This window comes from Crassostrea angulata, chromosome 2 (genome assembly GCF_025612915.1).
Source record: "Crassostrea angulata isolate pt1a10 chromosome 2, ASM2561291v2, whole genome shotgun sequence".
Taxonomy (NCBI): Eukaryota; Metazoa; Mollusca; class Bivalvia; order Ostreida; family Ostreidae; genus Magallana; species Magallana angulata.
This window is the reverse complement of record NC_069112.1, coordinates 38,120,904-38,139,669: the sequence shown is the minus strand read 5'-3', so window position 1 is coordinate 38,139,669 and position 18,766 is coordinate 38,120,904. Positions and strand designations below refer to the sequence as shown.

General features: G+C 32.6%; 1 protein-coding gene and 1 pseudogene across 1 annotated transcript; one reads left to right on the top strand and one right to left on the bottom strand.

The window, feature by feature from the left end:
• The first annotated feature begins 1,370 nt into the window (after positions 1-1,370).
• LOC128170619 (uncharacterized) lies at positions 1,371-2,519 on the top strand (annotated as a pseudogene).
• Positions 2,520-5,369: 2,850 nt separating this feature from the next.
• Positions 5,370-14,678, bottom strand: LOC128170628 (olfactory receptor 52B6-like). The gene is made up of 2 exons (XM_052836404.1): positions 14,597-14,678; positions 5,370-6,832 (listed from the first exon to the last, which is right to left on the bottom strand). Exon 2 carries the CDS (start codon positions 6,733-6,735, stop codon positions 5,893-5,895), a length of 843 nt encoding a protein of 280 aa, XP_052692364.1. The 5' UTR covers positions 6,736-6,832; positions 14,597-14,678; the 3' UTR covers positions 5,370-5,892.
• Between the last annotated feature and the right edge of the window lie 4,088 nt (positions 14,679-18,766).

The window sequence follows — 18,766 nt, the reverse complement described above, 5'->3', positions numbered from 1 at the left end:
AGAATGGAAATAAATACATTTTGATGATTATAGATCAGTTCACAAAATGGATTGAATGCTTTCCTTTACCTAATCAAAAGGCAGAGATTATTGCCAAGAGCTTTGTAGATAATATTATCTGTAGATTAGGATGCCCATTAGAGTTACATACTGACCAGGGAAAAAATATGGACGGTACTATTATGCGTCAAATATGTTAACTTCTACAAATTGCTAAAACAAGAACAACACCATATCATCCTGCATCCAATGGACAGGTAGAAAGATGCAACAGAACTCTTCTACAAGCTTTAAGGTGTTACATTAAAAATAAACAGGATACATGGGATGAGTATTTGCAACAATTAGCGGGTGCATTAAGGGCTTCCAAGAATAGACAAACAGGGTTTACACCTAATGAAATGATGTTTGGTAGGGATGTTATTCAGCCATTAGATATCTTCTTAGGTACTGTAGATCATGAGGAAGATAAAGATTTAAACACATATGTGAAGGATATTAAATCAAACTTAGAATCTATTCACAGGGAAGCTAGAGAAAATCTTAGAACTTCTCAATGTAGACAAAAGAGAGACTATGATTTAAAATCAGTTCAAAAGACCTATGAGATAGGAGATATTGTATACAAGACAAATCCTGCTACAATTGTAGGTAGAAGTCCAAAGTTAAAATCTCCATGGAAAGGTCCCTATGTAATAACAGAGATAAAATCTCCAGTATTATACAAAATTCAAGATCAAAAGAAAGAAGAAGTGATACACCACGACAGAATTAAATTGTGTCAGGACAGAAATAACCCTTTGTGGCTATCAAGATTAAGAAATCAGATTCTTAAAGATTAATACAGTAAAGATACATGTAATTCAGAATTTGACGAGTTAAATCTTGATACAATATTCAGATTACCAGAAAATGTTGAATTATCTGTGGCTCCGCAGTCAATGACGTCGGATAGTCTGGTGTCATTGTCTAGTTTAGATCTCGGAGTTACATTTAGTCCATCAACTGGTAACAACAATTCAGGTCCTTCAACGTTAAATAAAAGGGTTAGAAGAAAGCCAGAATATTTGAAAGATTATGATTTAGATATCTAAATCATACTGGTGTTTAAAAAAAAAAATAGAATAAATTAAAAATATTCCTCATTTTTAGGACAGAGTATAATCAACGACTTGATTATCATTTGTGTATATATATCAAGGTGTATTGGTTTTATGACTTAATATTTCTATTTCTCTTGGGTCTCCTAATTACAATAGTGTGTTTATGTATTAATAAACATATAGGGTTTTTTTATAGAAAAAATGTGTATCATGAAGTTTTATTACCAATATTTACTATATGTTATATTTTATAATATTATGTAGTTCATGATGGAGGATGAATTCATACCAGATTATGAATTTGGATCAGACATCGAACCACCAAGACCGCCTTAAATTCAAGGAGCCACCAAAAGTAAAAAAGGCAAACCATGTCCTGTGTGCTTGGCAAAATTTACGCATGTTAAACGGCATATTATTAAAGATAATTTACCTTGGTATGCTTCACCATCGACATGTTGTTCGGTTTGTCATATTAATTTTGGACAAACACATTTTTTGGATTTACACAATCAGAAAAATCACAACAACAATTATACTTCTCAACATTTGGATATTTTTTGGGTTGATTTCATGTTTGGTCTTTTGTTGCGCATAATTCAGATTCTGAAATTGGAAAACTTTGAAAACTTGTACAAATTTATCAACAACGATGAGCGCTTTGAATGTTGCCAGGGATCAGTGTTTAGTGATGAAGATTCAGTAGTTTGAGAAAAATTTCTTAATCACAAGTTCTCTGGTGAAAAAATACCATTGGTTCCATATCCTGTTACAAATGCAGCTTGTCTATTACATTGGAAAATTTTAAGTATCTTAATTAATTTGTCAAGTAGTGCTGAATTACTTACAAAGGTGTTCAAAAAATATGTTGTGTGGATATTAGGTTCTTCATTTGTATACTGGAGTGAAAAGCGAGCAACTGAATTAGGAGTCAAAAACTTAGAGTTTGATAAAGATGTTCTTGAGATTTTTTGGAAAGGTGTTAGAGGAATGAAGTGGGAGAGTTTAATAGATATCATTGAATTTTGTAAATCAAAATTTCCAAACCCAGATTTCATTATAATCCATCTTGGTTCCAATGATATAAAATTTGCATGCTCAAAAAGGTTATTTTCACAAATTCAGAGGGATTTAAATGCTGTTATGAAAGAATTTTCTTGGAGTCATATTTTATTTTCAGAAATACTTTCTAGGCTTGTTTGGCGGAACTTAAAATGGACAGAAGGGGAGAAAGAAAGAACAATTATTAATTCAGAAGTTAAAAAAATCTTAGATAGAGAACATTTCATACATCATCCAAAAATTATTGCAAGAAAATCATATTTGTTCAGAGATGATGGTGTTCATCTTTCTGACATAGGAAATGATTATTTGATAGAGGATTTTAAGCTTAGGATAAAGCAATTCATTGTATAGTTCTGTATATTCATTTTGTTTTTATGCGTCTCATTGCTATGGCACACTTATATATTGCTGTCGATACAGTCGGAATGTCTGATTGTTCATAGCTGAATGTAATTTTTGTCATTTGGCAAGCTGGATTGTATTAATATGTTTTTATAACTTTTTATATACCAGTCCTTTTAAATAAAATGGGGAGGAATGTAGTGCTTTATTTACATCGGGTTCGGGGTTCAATAACAATCAGCTGATCAGGTGCGCGAAATCGACAGTTGTACACATACCCTGATTACAGACGGACGTTCACGCCGACACTGCGATCAATACAACTCAGCCTGGTGAGTTATTCACTAAATGGGCACTGTGCATGTTATAAATACATACTATATCATTGAAGTCCACATGTTTATCGTGATCACAGCTGCAAGCGCCGATGTGACGTAGTCAACCTCGACACGTCATCAGACGACTTAGGAATTTCATGATTTCGCGAGATATAAAGAATAGTTTATGATTTTATTTCAGTACACCTTTCTTGAACCATTCAAACCCAATAATTAATCATATTCATTTTGGTAGATGTTTGTTAATTACCGAAATACCCATATCTCGTAAAATCTCATGAATAAGGGGCGGGGCTTATGCAAATTTTTCTAAATCACACGTGGTAGAATTCTTAGACCTTCCTTAACATAGCTGAGAGATGTTCATATTGCTATGATTTTAATTTTTGATAATTTGATTAAAAACAAAAAATAGATGTTGAACTGATTTATTTTTTGGCAAAATGATGCCTATATGGTACCCCTACTGTATGGACAACCCTTTTCTACAGTTTTCAAGATAGGAATTAAATGTTTTGCAGATCGATTGTATATTAGAGGTGTTCATAGTGCTAGGATTTTGATTTCTAATAAATACTAGCTGTAGAATTTATTCATTTTTTGACTTTAATTCAACTGTACATTTTTATGTCTGCTAATTTGCTTAATGTGAGTTGGTGGAACATTTGAATTACGGATTTTCTGAACAAGGTGTTTTCTTGCGCTGTAGTTTGTAAGCGTTTGACCTGTAAAGTTAGCTTTTGTAGCCATCTCTTTCATAAACGAAGCAAGATTTTTTCTTCAACTTTTCATTTAAAAAACCATATATCGCTACGAGGGTCATCTCAAGAGATGGGTTTTTTTTATAGCTAGAAGGGGTCGTCATATGACGAATAGCGTAGAGGTTTTTTTTGCTGCATATATTTGTAAAGATCAATAGGATCTCTTGCACCCCAGTCAAAACATTTTGGGTTTGATTTGGCGAATGTCCACAATATTTTCTCCTGTTCTTGTTTTTGTTTGTCTTTCCTTATATTCGAGAATATCTGTGCCGTCAACTGATTTTTTTTTAATTGGAAATCTACCAATCCTAAATTGTAATGTTCTGTCACTTCTCTTAAACCAAAATAAATGATCATTATACAACCAGAGAGTGTACAAAAGTGCGTCAGGAGTTTCGCTGCCAAGGATTTTATTTTCGTACAATATGTTAATATCTTCGTCTGTTATAGCGTCCGTTTACACTCGTCAGGGTCTGATAGATATCGGTAAGAGGTCATCTTAACATGACCTTTTACATTTGCATACCAATTAAATACATCCCAACTTATAACATACAGGCCTTTATCTGTTTTATGAAAGATGTAACTCTTCAATACTCCGCATTTGGAGGTTACATAGAAAACAGGCATGGATTAATTTGTCTGTCAAATTTCGACGAGTTCCAAATGATTGTCGAAAGCCCTGATTGGTGAGAAGTTAAGGTCGTGTGAAGATGACCTCCTATGAATACCTCTCTAATCTGTCAGAAGGGGGTGGTTTTATTAAGACTGATTAACAATCCTATCCTGACTTAAAGCTGTAACGGAAGACCTCCTCCTTGCTTGCAACAAGCTCAGCTCTAGTTTGTTTATATTTAGTGACCCTGTTTCTTACTACATGATTTACCTTTATTTATCTTCCGTTCATGCATATTCCCCAAACATACAACAAACAATCGACCCCCCCCCCACATATTGTTTAATGTAAAAGGATAAAGTGCAATAGTAAGGTATTAGCATAAAAGCCATGGTCGCCTTCTAACATCTTAAATAAGCTGGTTGCGACAATACTTTGACCTCGCAGCTTTAATTCTTAGTCACCGGTATCCGGCCATATTGTTAACATGCAGCATTTATTTCTCGTGTTAAAAAAATATGCGATGTCAACCAGTCATTAGACGTATACCGATATACTGTGCACCCAATCAATTATATCTTTTTATTGGTAAACACGTTAGATCTAAACCATGTGGGTGTGCATTGTATTGTATCACATCATATTCATTCAATTGACAGTCTATAGAATTTCAAGCGCTAACTAGTTAAAAGAAGCGAACGGATAGCGTAATGGATAAGCGAATCTAAAGAATCCGGATTCAAAACCCGTTATAAAGGTTGAATTTCATTTTCTTTTATCTGAAATCAAAATTCGATTTTACAAGTTACTTATATCCTCGTTTTAAAAATGTTCCTCTTTCTGTGATCTCTATATTAACCAAATGGCAATGGGGTTTTTCAAACACTGATATATAATGTTATACACGTAACAACAATAAGATGACCATTATCGAAATAAGAAAAAAAAAAGATTTTCGTTTATAAACTGTATCCTTATTAGAGTACTCAAGTTAAAAGCATTTTAGTTAAATATACAAAAGAAGACTTTTATATACTTTAAAAATGACAATTGAAACGTAACTGACATAACAAAAAGAAAACATTATACATGTACACATGTAATTTTATTTACAATGACACATAATAATACATTGCGGTTTTAAAAAAAAGCAATTAAACTCCGTCATTATTCTTCTTTTACAAGCTAACATTTAAATGACTGTTATATATATTATTAATGATAAAAAAAATATATTGTGCAATATTGTTAGGTCTATAAAATGTTTAGCTGCGGGTCTGTAGCTCGCAGTCTAGATAATGGATGTACGGTATTGGAGTTAAAACTCAATACGAGTTAAAACGTTGCAATTTACATGTTGAAATAAGCTTAAACAGTCAAAAATTAGCGCAAATTTAAGTGCGTTGTTAATTGCAACTTTTTAACAAGAAACAAAAGTAGCGTGTATGTCCTTCATTAGATTTTTTTGCAGACATGGAGCTACATACTCTCGGCGTTAGAATCAGCAGAACCATTATTAAACTTTAAACTATCACCGACTTTTTTAGAACGAAAACGATTTTTTTTCATGACGTAAGTCACAAAAACCAGAGAGAAGTGACATCAGATGGTTAAGGTAAAAAATAGTTCACCAACCCATTTCACTTGCGGACACGATCTAGGATTGCTTATGCGACGATCTGTGCCATAATTACAACATTTTTTAATCGGGATAGAACTCTTAAAACAGGGGGTGAAAACATGAAATATATCAAAGGATTCAAACAAGTATTGACAAGCAACGAAAAAGAAAACATATCATGAACTAAGTCTAAGTTTATATCAAGAAGTGAACTATTTAACAATCCAAATTCAATTACGTAAATTAAAGGATATATTGTGCTAAGGAGATAAATTACAATGATAATCCAAAACATCACAGACATCGAATTTGCTATTCTGGTTCGTCGAACCAAAGCTGTTTGGTTATACAGATAATACAGCTTTTGAACATTAAAAACAACTACAATAATAAATGGTAATCCACTAACATACAAAGCAAATCCAACATCAGCAAAAACTGCTGTTTTCAAAGATATTATGTTCATGAGCATTAGCACTATAACTGTTCCATATCCGATGGAAACGACAATAGAGCTTATCCAAACGGCAAAAGACTTCAACAGAATTTTTTTACAAGTCAGTATCAAACTGTGCAGAGGATTTGTAATGAAAACAAAACGTACATATGATACTAACACCATGTGGAAAAATGCCGAGTGAAGAAATAAAAAGGTGAATATCCCATATATATATCCGTGTGAATATTCTTTGAAAAGAGATTTGACAAATATTTGAGCAAATCGCGTCACAGAGGCGAGTACGTCAGACACTGCTAGGCATCCAATCAGGACGTATGTCGGAGTGTGCAGCCGTTTGGATACAGCAACAAAACACACGGTGATAGAATTTCCAATTAATCCAATGCAGAAAAAAACCGATGCAGCAATAACAACATATGTATTGGCCATTGTACTGCGTGTTTTCCGGATACACAGTTTTACTAAAATGGATATCAAACTTTTCCTGCAATACTGCTAGTATTGGTATATAAGTTGCCTATGTCGTCTGTAAATAAGAATTGAAGAATAACTAGACAACATTGAGATGATGACTATCTCAAAGGGCCCGCTTAAATGATGAACAAAAGGGTGAAAAGCATTTAAGAGAATTTTGCTTTGACCTTGACCTGTAACTTACAATTTTCCAGCTGGCATAACACTTTTAATTCAATCAATCTCGTAACCCCTGACATGCAGGTATTTTTGTTCAACTTGAGCAAGATTAGGCAAGTTGGAAATAATCTACGATCTAAAGATCTGCTAAGACTTTCACATTGACTTTGTTCAAATAATAAAGTCAATGCAAACCATTAACCCAAAAGCTCTGTTAACGTGAAGAAGGAGCCAATCAGGGCCAAGTGGAGAGTATATTTATGTATATGCTCTGAAAAGAATTCTGCGTGATCAAATAAGACCTTGACACTTGACCTACAAACATTAGTCCAGGTTACTGCACACCCTTGATTGTAGGCACACTGTGAGTGAGGTATGAGCCAGATTGGACCAACGGGAGAAAAGATATACACCTTACAAGGATTTTTCTTGTAATTCTGCTATGACCGTCACATTTGGCCTTGAAACTTGGTTCAAGGTCACTGCACAGCCTTTAATCAAAAGCTCTGTTTATGTGAAGTATGAGCCAAATAGGGCTAAGTGGAGAGTATATTTATGCTCTGAAAAAAAGAGTTTTTGTCTGACCAAATAAGACATTGACTCTTAACCTACGAACTTTATTTATAATCACTGCAACTCCTTTGACCATAGGCACTCAGTGAGTGAAGTTTGAGCCAGATTGGACCAAGGGGAGAGAAGATATGCTCCGGATAAGGATTTTTCATATACTTCTGCTAAGACCTTCAGCTTTGACCTAGAGACATGGTTTAAGGTCATAGCACACCCTTTCGCCAAAGGCAGTTTGTTGGTGATTCAGGATGAATGACCATCTTTACGTTCCCCTTAATAATAGATTAAAGGTAGCTTTACGACGATTGTAAAGCCACCTTTAAGCTATATATGCTGCTTAAAGGTGGCTTTAAGAAAGCGTAAAGATGGCTTAAAGATGGTTAAAGGCAGCTTAAAGACTATCTTTAAGCGACCTTGAAGGACAACTTATTGGTCTTTAATGTCCAAACCTCTTTAAGCTACCATTAAGCCACCTTTAAGCTATTTAAAAAAAAATCAGTCTTTATTTAATGTTCTGCTTAGTTTACAAACAAAATGTATTAACTTTATGAAAATTTAATCAATTGTGTTTAATTGACAAATATATTTAACCTTTATGCGAAGTATTTATTTAAAAAAAACATAGCCGTGCGTCTGGAATAAGACACACCTATTGTGTATATCGTGTATATTTTGTGTTAGTTCCAGGGTTTTTCTGAGGTTTGACATGCAATAGACCTACATCGGCGTCTGTATCCAATACAAAAACGATGTAGAAAAGCCGGTTAGCTCTCCGGTCACGTTCCCGCACGTAATTAGTTTTATGATATTGATTATTATATATTTACAACGTATCTAGAATAACAAGTTAAGTTATATATATATTTAAATGTTTACACATGTATTTTTTACATGATTTTTAAACTATCAATTCTTTAACAGACAATATAAACAATTACCGCTATCGTATTTAATGCATGTGACAATTCCAAATAATGTATACATGGACTGCATATGATGTATACTGGGCCTGGCATGTGACATATTCTATTACCTATTATAACTATTTAATAATTACCCCCCCCCCCCCCTCCCTATTACTGTAATTAGTCTGTCTGTAGATTTTACTCTTACATACATGTATCTTTGATTTTTGGACGTAATATTTTTAAAACTCAAGTTAAGTAAATAATATTTGACAATGAATTAAAAATGTAAATAAGACGTTAATTAAATAGACTTATCGTATACACGTACATACTAAGATTTCAACAACTTTCGGAACCCTGACGTGCACCTTGGCAAAAGACACACATGTTGTGTATATATCTTTAATATTCTGTGTTAGTTCCAGGGATTTTTCTCAAGTTGAACAAACAATATACGTTCATTAGATATACACAAACTAATAAAATCATGTATATACAAACAAAGCAGCAATATCCCGCCCAAAATAACAAAGGCAGTTGAGAGTCATTTCATCTTTAACATGTATCAAGCAGATCTAGAAATAATTAAAATTGAAAAAGGGAATACATATCTTAAACTGATTAAAGTAGATAATGCATTATTCATTCAAATTTTATTTTGTTTAATAACTGGATAAGCTTGAAAAAGAAAAGAACTAAACCCATTCGGCATTGTCGTATTTAGTTTTTGTGAATGTGTTTTCTATTACGAAAACAAATTCTAAATAAAAACGAATTGATGTAGATTTGTATTAATAAAATGTGAATCCAGTCCAATGAACATAATGAATTTAACAGGATGTGACAACATTCAAGCAATGATGGATTTCGACTAAGTATTATTGAGCTAAATTTTGAAAGTCAATTAATAATGAGAGAGAGAAAGAGAGAGAGTTCACCAGATTAGTTTTTAATGGGAAACACATATACTTTAATTTAAACTCATGCTCAGTTTAAAGACAGGCAAACCGCTCTCGCCGCTACTATAATTTTGAAACAAAAACAACATTTTATAACGACGAGCTGTGTTCATTGGAGCGGTGTTGGTATTGATGATCTGTGTTCAAGGACACGACAAAAGTGTTAACACAAGCAAAACTTGAGTGTAGATACCTGTTTTTGCATGCATTGACAATCAAAACTGTCTGGAACACCCCCCCCCTTGAAGACAATATCATTCTTCGGATCATATACCGAAGGCACTCTAGCTAAATTCTACAGTGCCAAGCAAAAGAATACAGAGGATTGTGCAACTTGAAGTATTCCCCTGCGAGATGAAATTCATGATTTTAAGAACTTTAATGAACCGTTCATGAAGTTTCATGATGTATTCACGACTGGTTCATAACTGGTTCATAAAGGTGGTTCATGATTTTTATTCATGAATATATTCTTAAAATGTAATTCATGAACAAATTATGAATATATAAGAATACAGGAAATACTTGGTATTAAATAGTTCTAGGTATTGAACATTCATGAATTTTCATGAAGTTCTAATTTACGAAACATATAATTAATTTGAAATACTTTTATAAATAACATAGTTTACTCTAGTATTCAGAACACTATCTTTTTAAAAAAAAATTATACATCTTAAAATATTAATATTAAAACACAGTCTCCATGAACATTCATGAATATTCATGCAAACACCGATATAAATGTGGCATCTTTAATTTTGAAAAAGAAAGATCTGATATATTATAGTTACTTTATTTATTCAATTCTAAGAAACATATAAATTCATTGACAACAGCGAAGGTCTCAGACATCATGATCAAATGGTCATTACTAGATCCTAAATTTGACGCTTAATTTCTTCATTGTTCAATTTATATTTTTTTTAAAAATGACATAATTTATTAGTGAATAATCAGTTTTTGCAGATGATACATTATGGCTGTTTTATGTTGTTAAAAATCTTGTAAACGAAACTGAAAAAGTGAAATAATTTAAAACGTTGCATATTTATAAAAAAAAAAGATTTAGTATACGTTGATTTCCGACTTGTTTGAAGTATATCAAGTTTATTAAAGACGTTGTAGGTTGTCAGTCTATCATAGAAGCATAAATACACACAAGACGAAGTGCGTCTGTTCCTGGGAGAACGACAGAGAAAATGTTCCGAGCACATTCGGTTGAAATTTGGACCCCGTCGAGTTTAGAACCTTTGCGGTTTCTTTGTAAAAGGCATTACTGTTGCACACATTTGAAAGCGATTCATTCTAAGAAGTTACAAATCCGTTATGTAAATATTCCGTTGAGAACTTCCAACAATTCATATATGATAAGCTGTTAAAACTCAGACAACTACCGTTACTACACTCCGAGTTTCGAGGAGTCCGCCATTGTTTATGAGGTGTCATGTCGATTCGCCTCCGTTACAAAAACACACTGAACTTCAATTTGTCAATTAACTTAATGATAAGCAATAATGAAAATATAACTTTAAAACATTAATGCAAATTATAGAAATAAAGTATGAAAGAATATTGAATTGAGTGTAAATTATTTTTTAAGTTCCAAAACCTTGAGGGTTCAAAAACGTAGGGGGTTGAAGTTTAACAGACACAACTTGTGTAAACCGAACGATATTAAATCGTACTTTTCTTCAATCTCTGAAACTATAATAATGAAAACTTAAGCATTTTATAATTAGTTTCATTTAAAGATATTTTTTAATTATCATTAACATATGTTAAAAAAATTATTTAACTAAATGAAAGAGTCTCAGAATACACAGTCAGCGAGTTGTTTTGATTCTATTACGTCACTTCCGCCCAGTGATTACGCGTTTTGAATGAAAGCAGACGGATCTTCAACATGAGCGATGGATTAATTAAGCATGGAACATGCAAGAAGATAATGCAGCAGATTTAGATCAAAGTAATGATATTAAAGGTAATATAGTATGTATACATGTATATTGAAATAACTTTTATGAGGGAGTCAAAACGTAAGATTAAGTTTTGTTCATTTTTTCAAACATTTCAAAATGGCGGTTTTTAATTTGTAGTGAAATTCTTTTTTGACTAACTTATAAGTTTAAACTACATAATTGATAATAAATTACACATTTGATATGCCTAAATCGGTGCAATTACAAGGTAAAGTTATATGCTGATGTCATTTGAGTTAATACAATTTTTTTTTTTACTCTAGAATTATGCATTGAAACCAGAATATTGGACAGCCCTAAAGATAGTGATCATTGAACATAAATTTCAGTGAGTGATAAATAAATGCTATTGCAAGTAATTGAAAATTTCTAATAGAATGGCCAGTATCATTTACAAATTTGAAAACAGTTATAGTTTCATCGTAATAAATTCAAGAAGTATTTTATTCGAGTATATAGATACATTGAAATGGATTGAACAGCAGGCATAATGCCTATTTATGTTTTCTCCTGAATTTTTCATCTTGTTTCATCTTGAGTTATTTTATTTTTCTGCGATATCACTTTTTCTAGGGTAGGCACTCTCATTCCTAAGCTCTAGTGCAATTTCAGCATTATCATTTGATAAAAATATTTGAAATAAGAATTAAATGAGATGATTGAATGATTAGTTGATGTTCCAAATGTTTTCAACGACATGTCATAATTATACTGCTATTTGTCATATTATTTTTGTACAGTACAGAGGTACAACTCTTCTGCCACCGAAGGGGCTATATGTGAAGCCTAAAGAATTGCCACCAAGAAGTATTGTCACCAAGACACTCTGGGTTTGTAGAAAATAATCATTTAGAGGATAGAGCATTTTACCTACCATGCAGTAAATGCACATTGCAATATATGGAATACAAGTGAAATCAACATGAGAAGAGGCAAGGAAGATGCAACAAAGGAAGATTTCATAAAAAACATATTGATAGTTATCATCTAGTAATCATATTCTAATGTCGCTTATATTTCAAATCATTGCATATTGGTATGTCAATTCTAATATTGTAACCTTCCTTTAAAGCTAATGAGTTAGTATTGATATCATTACCTGTTGTTTTTTAAAACAACTTTATTAAACTTGCTGATTATTTAAAGTGATAGTCAGTACATAAAGATTATGTGATACTTAAAATATTGTCTCATTATTCTTCAATTTATTATAATAAAGTAGTTTATATTTGATTTTTTAGGAGATTTTACCTTTTTATATACAAAATGTAGAAGGTAAGAATTTTCATGAATAGTTCATGAATTTTATTTATGAATTATTCATGAATAAAATTCATAATGATATTCATGAACAGTTCATGAAGATTCATTAAACTTATTCATGAACAGTTCATGAAGATCCGATGAACTTATTATTGGACATTCATCAAATGATGAAGCTTCATGAATTATTCATGAAAAATTATATTCATGAATATTCATCAACACTTTTTCATGAACAAAAATTCATGACCTTAAAATGTCCAATAATAAGTTCATGGGATCCTCATGAACTGTTCATGAACATTTCATGAATATAATTCATGAATCATTCAAGGGAAAGTCATGAATTGTTCATGATCATCTCGCAGGGGTTAGGCTAAAAGCCCTCCTAAACAGAGCGATCACCAGTGGTTAGGTTAGTGCGATTGAAGCAAAACAGATGTTCCATACTGTAACGTCCAAAGAACGTAAAAATCTTAAAAATAGCATAAAACAACTTTCCCCAAATCTAAATATAGCGACATTTACAAAAGACAGCAGTCAAAACAATTAAATTTTACATATTTAATAGATTACATATAAAACAAAATAAACAAACGATAAAAAGAATACAGAATCGATCAATCATAATAAAGTTTCACATATACTCAGCTGATTAAATGCCGACGGAATTGACAGGACCGTGTAATTTTATGGTAAGGTACGTACAGTTTACAGACGGATCACAGTTCCCGAAAAGTAAAAAGACAGTCCAACAGTCACAGCTCGATTCCACAAGGCATAGCCGATTTACCGAGGATTCTTAAAACTACATGTCTTTCCTATCTGAGGCCTTGGCGTCTCTTTCTCCTCGCAGACGACACTACCAATCCTGTCGCGCATTTTGACGTCACACACATGAATAAAACATACACACACTAAACACCTAATAATCATAACAATATCATGTTCTAAAAAGGTCTTAAACAAGATTTACGAGACATATTAGGTCATCTTTTTCCGCATCATTAACGACTTTATCCAGTTGTACGTTGATCAATGCATGTTGTAATTCGAACATTAGTCATTCAAATCAAGAGAGGCGACAATGAAAACATTGTGTTTCTTATGATTAGTTGGACACAATGCAAGTTCATTTTAATCAGCTATCTGACCAAGAGGCAGTGAAGAATTAACATATTCATTGTATCAAGCACCAAGGGTATGTCCCAAGACAGGGTTACCAGAGAAGAAGGGGAGTTCCAAGAGGGAGAGGATTCTACATTTGTTAGCAAATTTTAAACATAGTTTTTTACATTGAAATTTGGCTAAATTTACTGGGAAAACTACTGCAATGTCTATTATTATACATAAACTTAGCATAACAATTGTTTAAAAAGGTGCACAAAATTTGATATATTTACATTTTCCTGTGTCTTTGCCTGTGATAACACTACGTATCGATTTTGTACTATATAACTCATAATACAAATGACGCCAAATTGAGGCGCCAGCGGGGTTTGCTTATTTATATTTAAATACTTAATTGTACGATTGCTTAAAATTATATAAATATAAGTAATAAGGATTCATTCTTTGAATATTATGAGGTGATAATTTCGGTCGGGGTGTGATTAAATCTATCTTCGGGCTTTATTGGATTTGATCACGCCCGACCGAAATTATCACCTCATAATACTCAAAGAGTGATTCCTTATTCCTTATATAAAATCGGACCAAGCAGCTTTCGGAAAAATAATTTTTTACCAAAATCGTGACCATGCCCGGCTCTTTAATTGTAAAATATAACAATTGTTTATGAAAGTTGAAAACAAAATGGTAATGGAATTACCACATATGATTTGCATTTTGCTAGTACTGTATTGCCAAGTAAATGTCACAGGCAGTATACAGATACATTATGGTTTAACGCCAAGCATTTATTTGTACATATACACACTACCCAATGTGTCAATCTGCATAGAAAGATACTTACATTCATCAAAAATATCCTCCTTTCTAAATCCTTGCTCTTCGTATAATGACGTGGGTTTTCAAAATTCCGACCTATTTAGATAACAAATCGCGCGGAAACTGCATAGCTAAGATTATCTGCTTTCATTCTGGCTGTGGTATTTTGCTGTGGCATTGAATTTACTCGCAATAAACACATTGAAAAGGAAATTCAAAAAAAACTCCCCTGCACTTTTAGTATTTTCATGTATTTTCCACAGTTAGATGTTCGGTTAAACTGCATGTTTAAAATATTATGCTATGTCTTTTTAATATTTGTTCAAACAATTCTAACAAACAATATACATATAAACATTAATTGATCTGGGTTACGTATTTTCTAATAATGCTATCGAAATATACTATAACATGATTATTGTTGGTTTTTTTGTCCGTAACTGAAATATGTCAATCCTAAGCATTTCCAAGATAGAAACATTGACGGGCTCTATTTCCATCACGCTGCCATAACATTTTTTTCTGAATGATAATCAGTTTTCCGACGATCAAAATATATTCATTTATAATATTAACAGGACAAGCATTCTGAGAGTATTTCATAAACAATACACGTCCCCTACCGTATGTATTATTCTATGAAATCTTCGAAGCATACATCTATTTCAAAACTATTATAAACGAGATGTTAATATGCTTTAATCAGAGATACAAGAACAGAAGAAATTCAAACTGCATCGTTGATATGGAACTGACATAAAAATGGGTGAAATTGTCTTTATTTTATCTCCTGTAATTTCGCCAAGTCCATTAAGTATTTGCTGGTAGAAATTTGTGAACACAATGCATTGGTGTGCAGAATATCATTTCTTACCGTCTTCTGAACCCGAATAAACAGACCAACCCGATAATGAACCCGATTGTAATAATACACAAAAAACCCATGTCGATTAAATTTACAACACAATGCTTGACACTATTTTACAGAACTTATTTGTTTGTTAGAAATAATTAAAGAATGGTACAAGTAATTCACGATATTATTACCGACTACATACTTTTCTCGTTTATTCAACACATAACGAACCCGAACATTAAAACATTGGAAAATAAAAAAAATAATTTTCTCGAAAATATGTCTACCAGACGCCACAAAAGTGTAAACTTGATCTGACATTTTGAAGCTGTTCAGCAAGTTTCATATTATTCCTTAAACGCGTAAAAAAAGTGTGGAAAACTGAAGTGGGACATACAGACGGACGGACAGACAGACGTACTGACGGACGCAGAGGAAAGCTATAGTCCCCTCCGGTGAAACCGGTAGGGGACTAATAAAAGCAATTTTAGTCGGACATTTCTTATTGATTTTGTTATAAAAATCACCAATTTTACATTTTAGTAATGTTTTATGCTAAATAATCAAAAATATTTTTCGTTGGGATTTTACATCATTGTCAAAACTAAAAGAAAATGCTACGAATTTTTTGACGCTTAACCAGTCCTTGTTTACCTCCTTCGGATGTCTTGGTAGAAAAGTCGCCCATACCTTTGTAGAACGTCCTTCATCGAATCATTGTTTTTTTTAAATTGTAGTTAAGTGGACGAGTGAATTTTCACAAATTGCACGTACGATTTAGCATAAAATTCTAAATGTCATAATTCTATAACGTTAATGATCAGTGTGACATTTAGAAGAGGCTCAATGGAATTACTGAAGGTTTTGGAATCATTTCCTCTTTATTTTGCAGCCATGTTGCTGAATTATGTAGCGACATCCCCCTGTGCATATCCTACAATCAATACGGAAAAATGCACCAGACAATACATATTCTTTTCAATCTTCTTAATCAAATCATCGATAAATGCAACAAAACAATGATTATATTCAAGCAATTGTTTACTATATCGAAAGTGATACTGCATTTATATCCTCTCAAACGAAGACATTTTGTCAATTAACTAGGAAAGTATCTGCTTACCCCGTTGGTATTTCAAATTTCTGCTTGATAACTAATTATTGTACAATTAATTAAAAACTTACATTTTCGATAAACCAGCACGAAATGGCACAAATGAAAGTAATGTGGTAGAAACGCTTTGGCGGATCTAAGTCAGTTAATATTATTAACTTGCAATGGAATAATGGAGAGATTAAGCAAACCAACATGTTTGCCCAGGTGTACGTGTAGAACGAAAATGTTTATTACTTCATCAGTTTTTATGAAGACGAATTTCTACACACACATATATATATATACGAATGAAAAAACGTGTAGATTGCAAAGTACACGAAAGGTCAAGCTTGTGCTTCTTACGAATGAAAACGTTATTTATATAATACAGGTAATAATAGATTGATATATAAAGTTGATTTAAACCACGGTACTCAAATCCGACTTATCTGGACAGAAAATATATATCACTCTTTTAGTCAAATGAACATTGATTGACAAGCATCTTTGCGCACTTTTTAGTTCTAACTCTCTGTTCATGTGTAAGATAACTTACTTTTAATTTCCAAAATCTTAATATGTTAGAAATACAAACACGTTTGATTCAACAGCCAATGATATATAGGTTTTAAATATCTGGTTATAAAAAGAGTTCCTCTGGTACAATGGCAGAGAGTTGATTCCAGTAACCCAATGGTCATGATTAATACTCGTTTTGGGTACCTTTTTTAGTAAGCAAAAGCTGTTTTTAATATTTTATTTTAACACTTTTATGATAAGCTATTAATTTATTAATCAAGTGCAATGATAGCATATTATTTTTCTTTTTTAAATTGTCATTACTTCCAGTTCTAGGCAAAATCTGCTAGACAGGTGTAGAATAATGTATGTTCATATAGAAGCAATTATTTTGTTTAAATCGTTGCTTCTTGTATCTTAACACGATTTCATTTCTTCGTGTATATCCATGGCGAATACAATTATATTGTGCATCAGTACAATAAAGCTGATATAGCTTGAACGTCAATTTTGTTGACAGTCTTGTTTTAATCAACCGCTCGCTGAATTCCGGCAACCATCGACGCTTCGTCGGCATCAGATTAACCAATAGACCAATGCACTGAATTATGTTGAGAGATTAGCTTAATATGCTTACATTTCAAATATTCTAAACAAATTGTTTATATAATAACAAAAGTGTGAAATCAGGTGTTAATTTGTTATCCGTCTCTCTAGCTGTCATTAAGTTTGACATACGGGATTTATGTTTAGAATTGATGAAGACTTCGGTAGTTTCTCGCTTCTAGAGATCGACCCAATTATGTACAGTGGCTGTGTGGGGATTCCTCAAACACAGTCCATGCAACAACATTTCCAACCGAATGTTATTTCTTTTATTTATATTCATTCATGTATTATGTTTCTATTTTAGTTTTTGCTTTGAATACAATTTTTTTTCTTCGGGTTTTCAGTGAACCTTCCTCGCTTTCAATAAACGATCATGCTCTTAAAGGTTTGGAATTTTGAATAACATTTGCTGGATATTTTTGCTTTGGTTTGTTAAATGTGTTTCTGCGTAATTGCCATCCAGTGTTGTTCTCAAGGATTGGGTATTTCGGTGTTTAATGTTAATCTTCCACAGTTGCCGCACTTCAGTTGGTGTTGTTTCGCATGAGCATATTTTCGTTTGGTTTGAGAACCATGAGTGATTTGTTCATGGCATGTTTTTCGAAGTTGATATTCTTTTGCAATTTTCTAGCTTTGAGTCTCATGCTGATTTCCTTTGATATCTTGTGGTTGTGTAGGAGTAGTTTTGCTGTGGTTTTTATCAGTTTCAAGCATTCTATTGAAAACATAAGTGTGCTGGGGACATTCCTTATACTTCTAGAGCGGTGTTTCTATAGGACAACATTGCTCTGTATGGATCTCTGGCCTTCTTAAGTAGAATCTTGAGAGTCTGTATGTTGCGTTCTGCTTCTCGATTACTTTGTGCAAATTCAGGGTTGCTGATCTTCTGAACAAATACATAGCTTATTGAGAAGTTGGCATATGTCGTAGTTGAGCATTGGGGGCCGTTGTCTGAAATCACTCTATCAGGAATACCATATTTTGAAAATAAGCCTTTCAACTGAATCACGGTGTTTAAACATAACTTGTTTTCAATTTCAGCAAACTTGGATCACTTAATCACAAAATAGTAGTCAACACAAAGGATAAAAGTGCCCTCTTCTGTATTCAACCTG

Coding starts and splice junctions, on each gene's coding strand:
- LOC128170628 (XM_052836404.1), bottom strand. CDS start 6,735: ATGGCCAATACATATGTTGTTATTGCTGCATCGGTTTTTTTCTGCATT.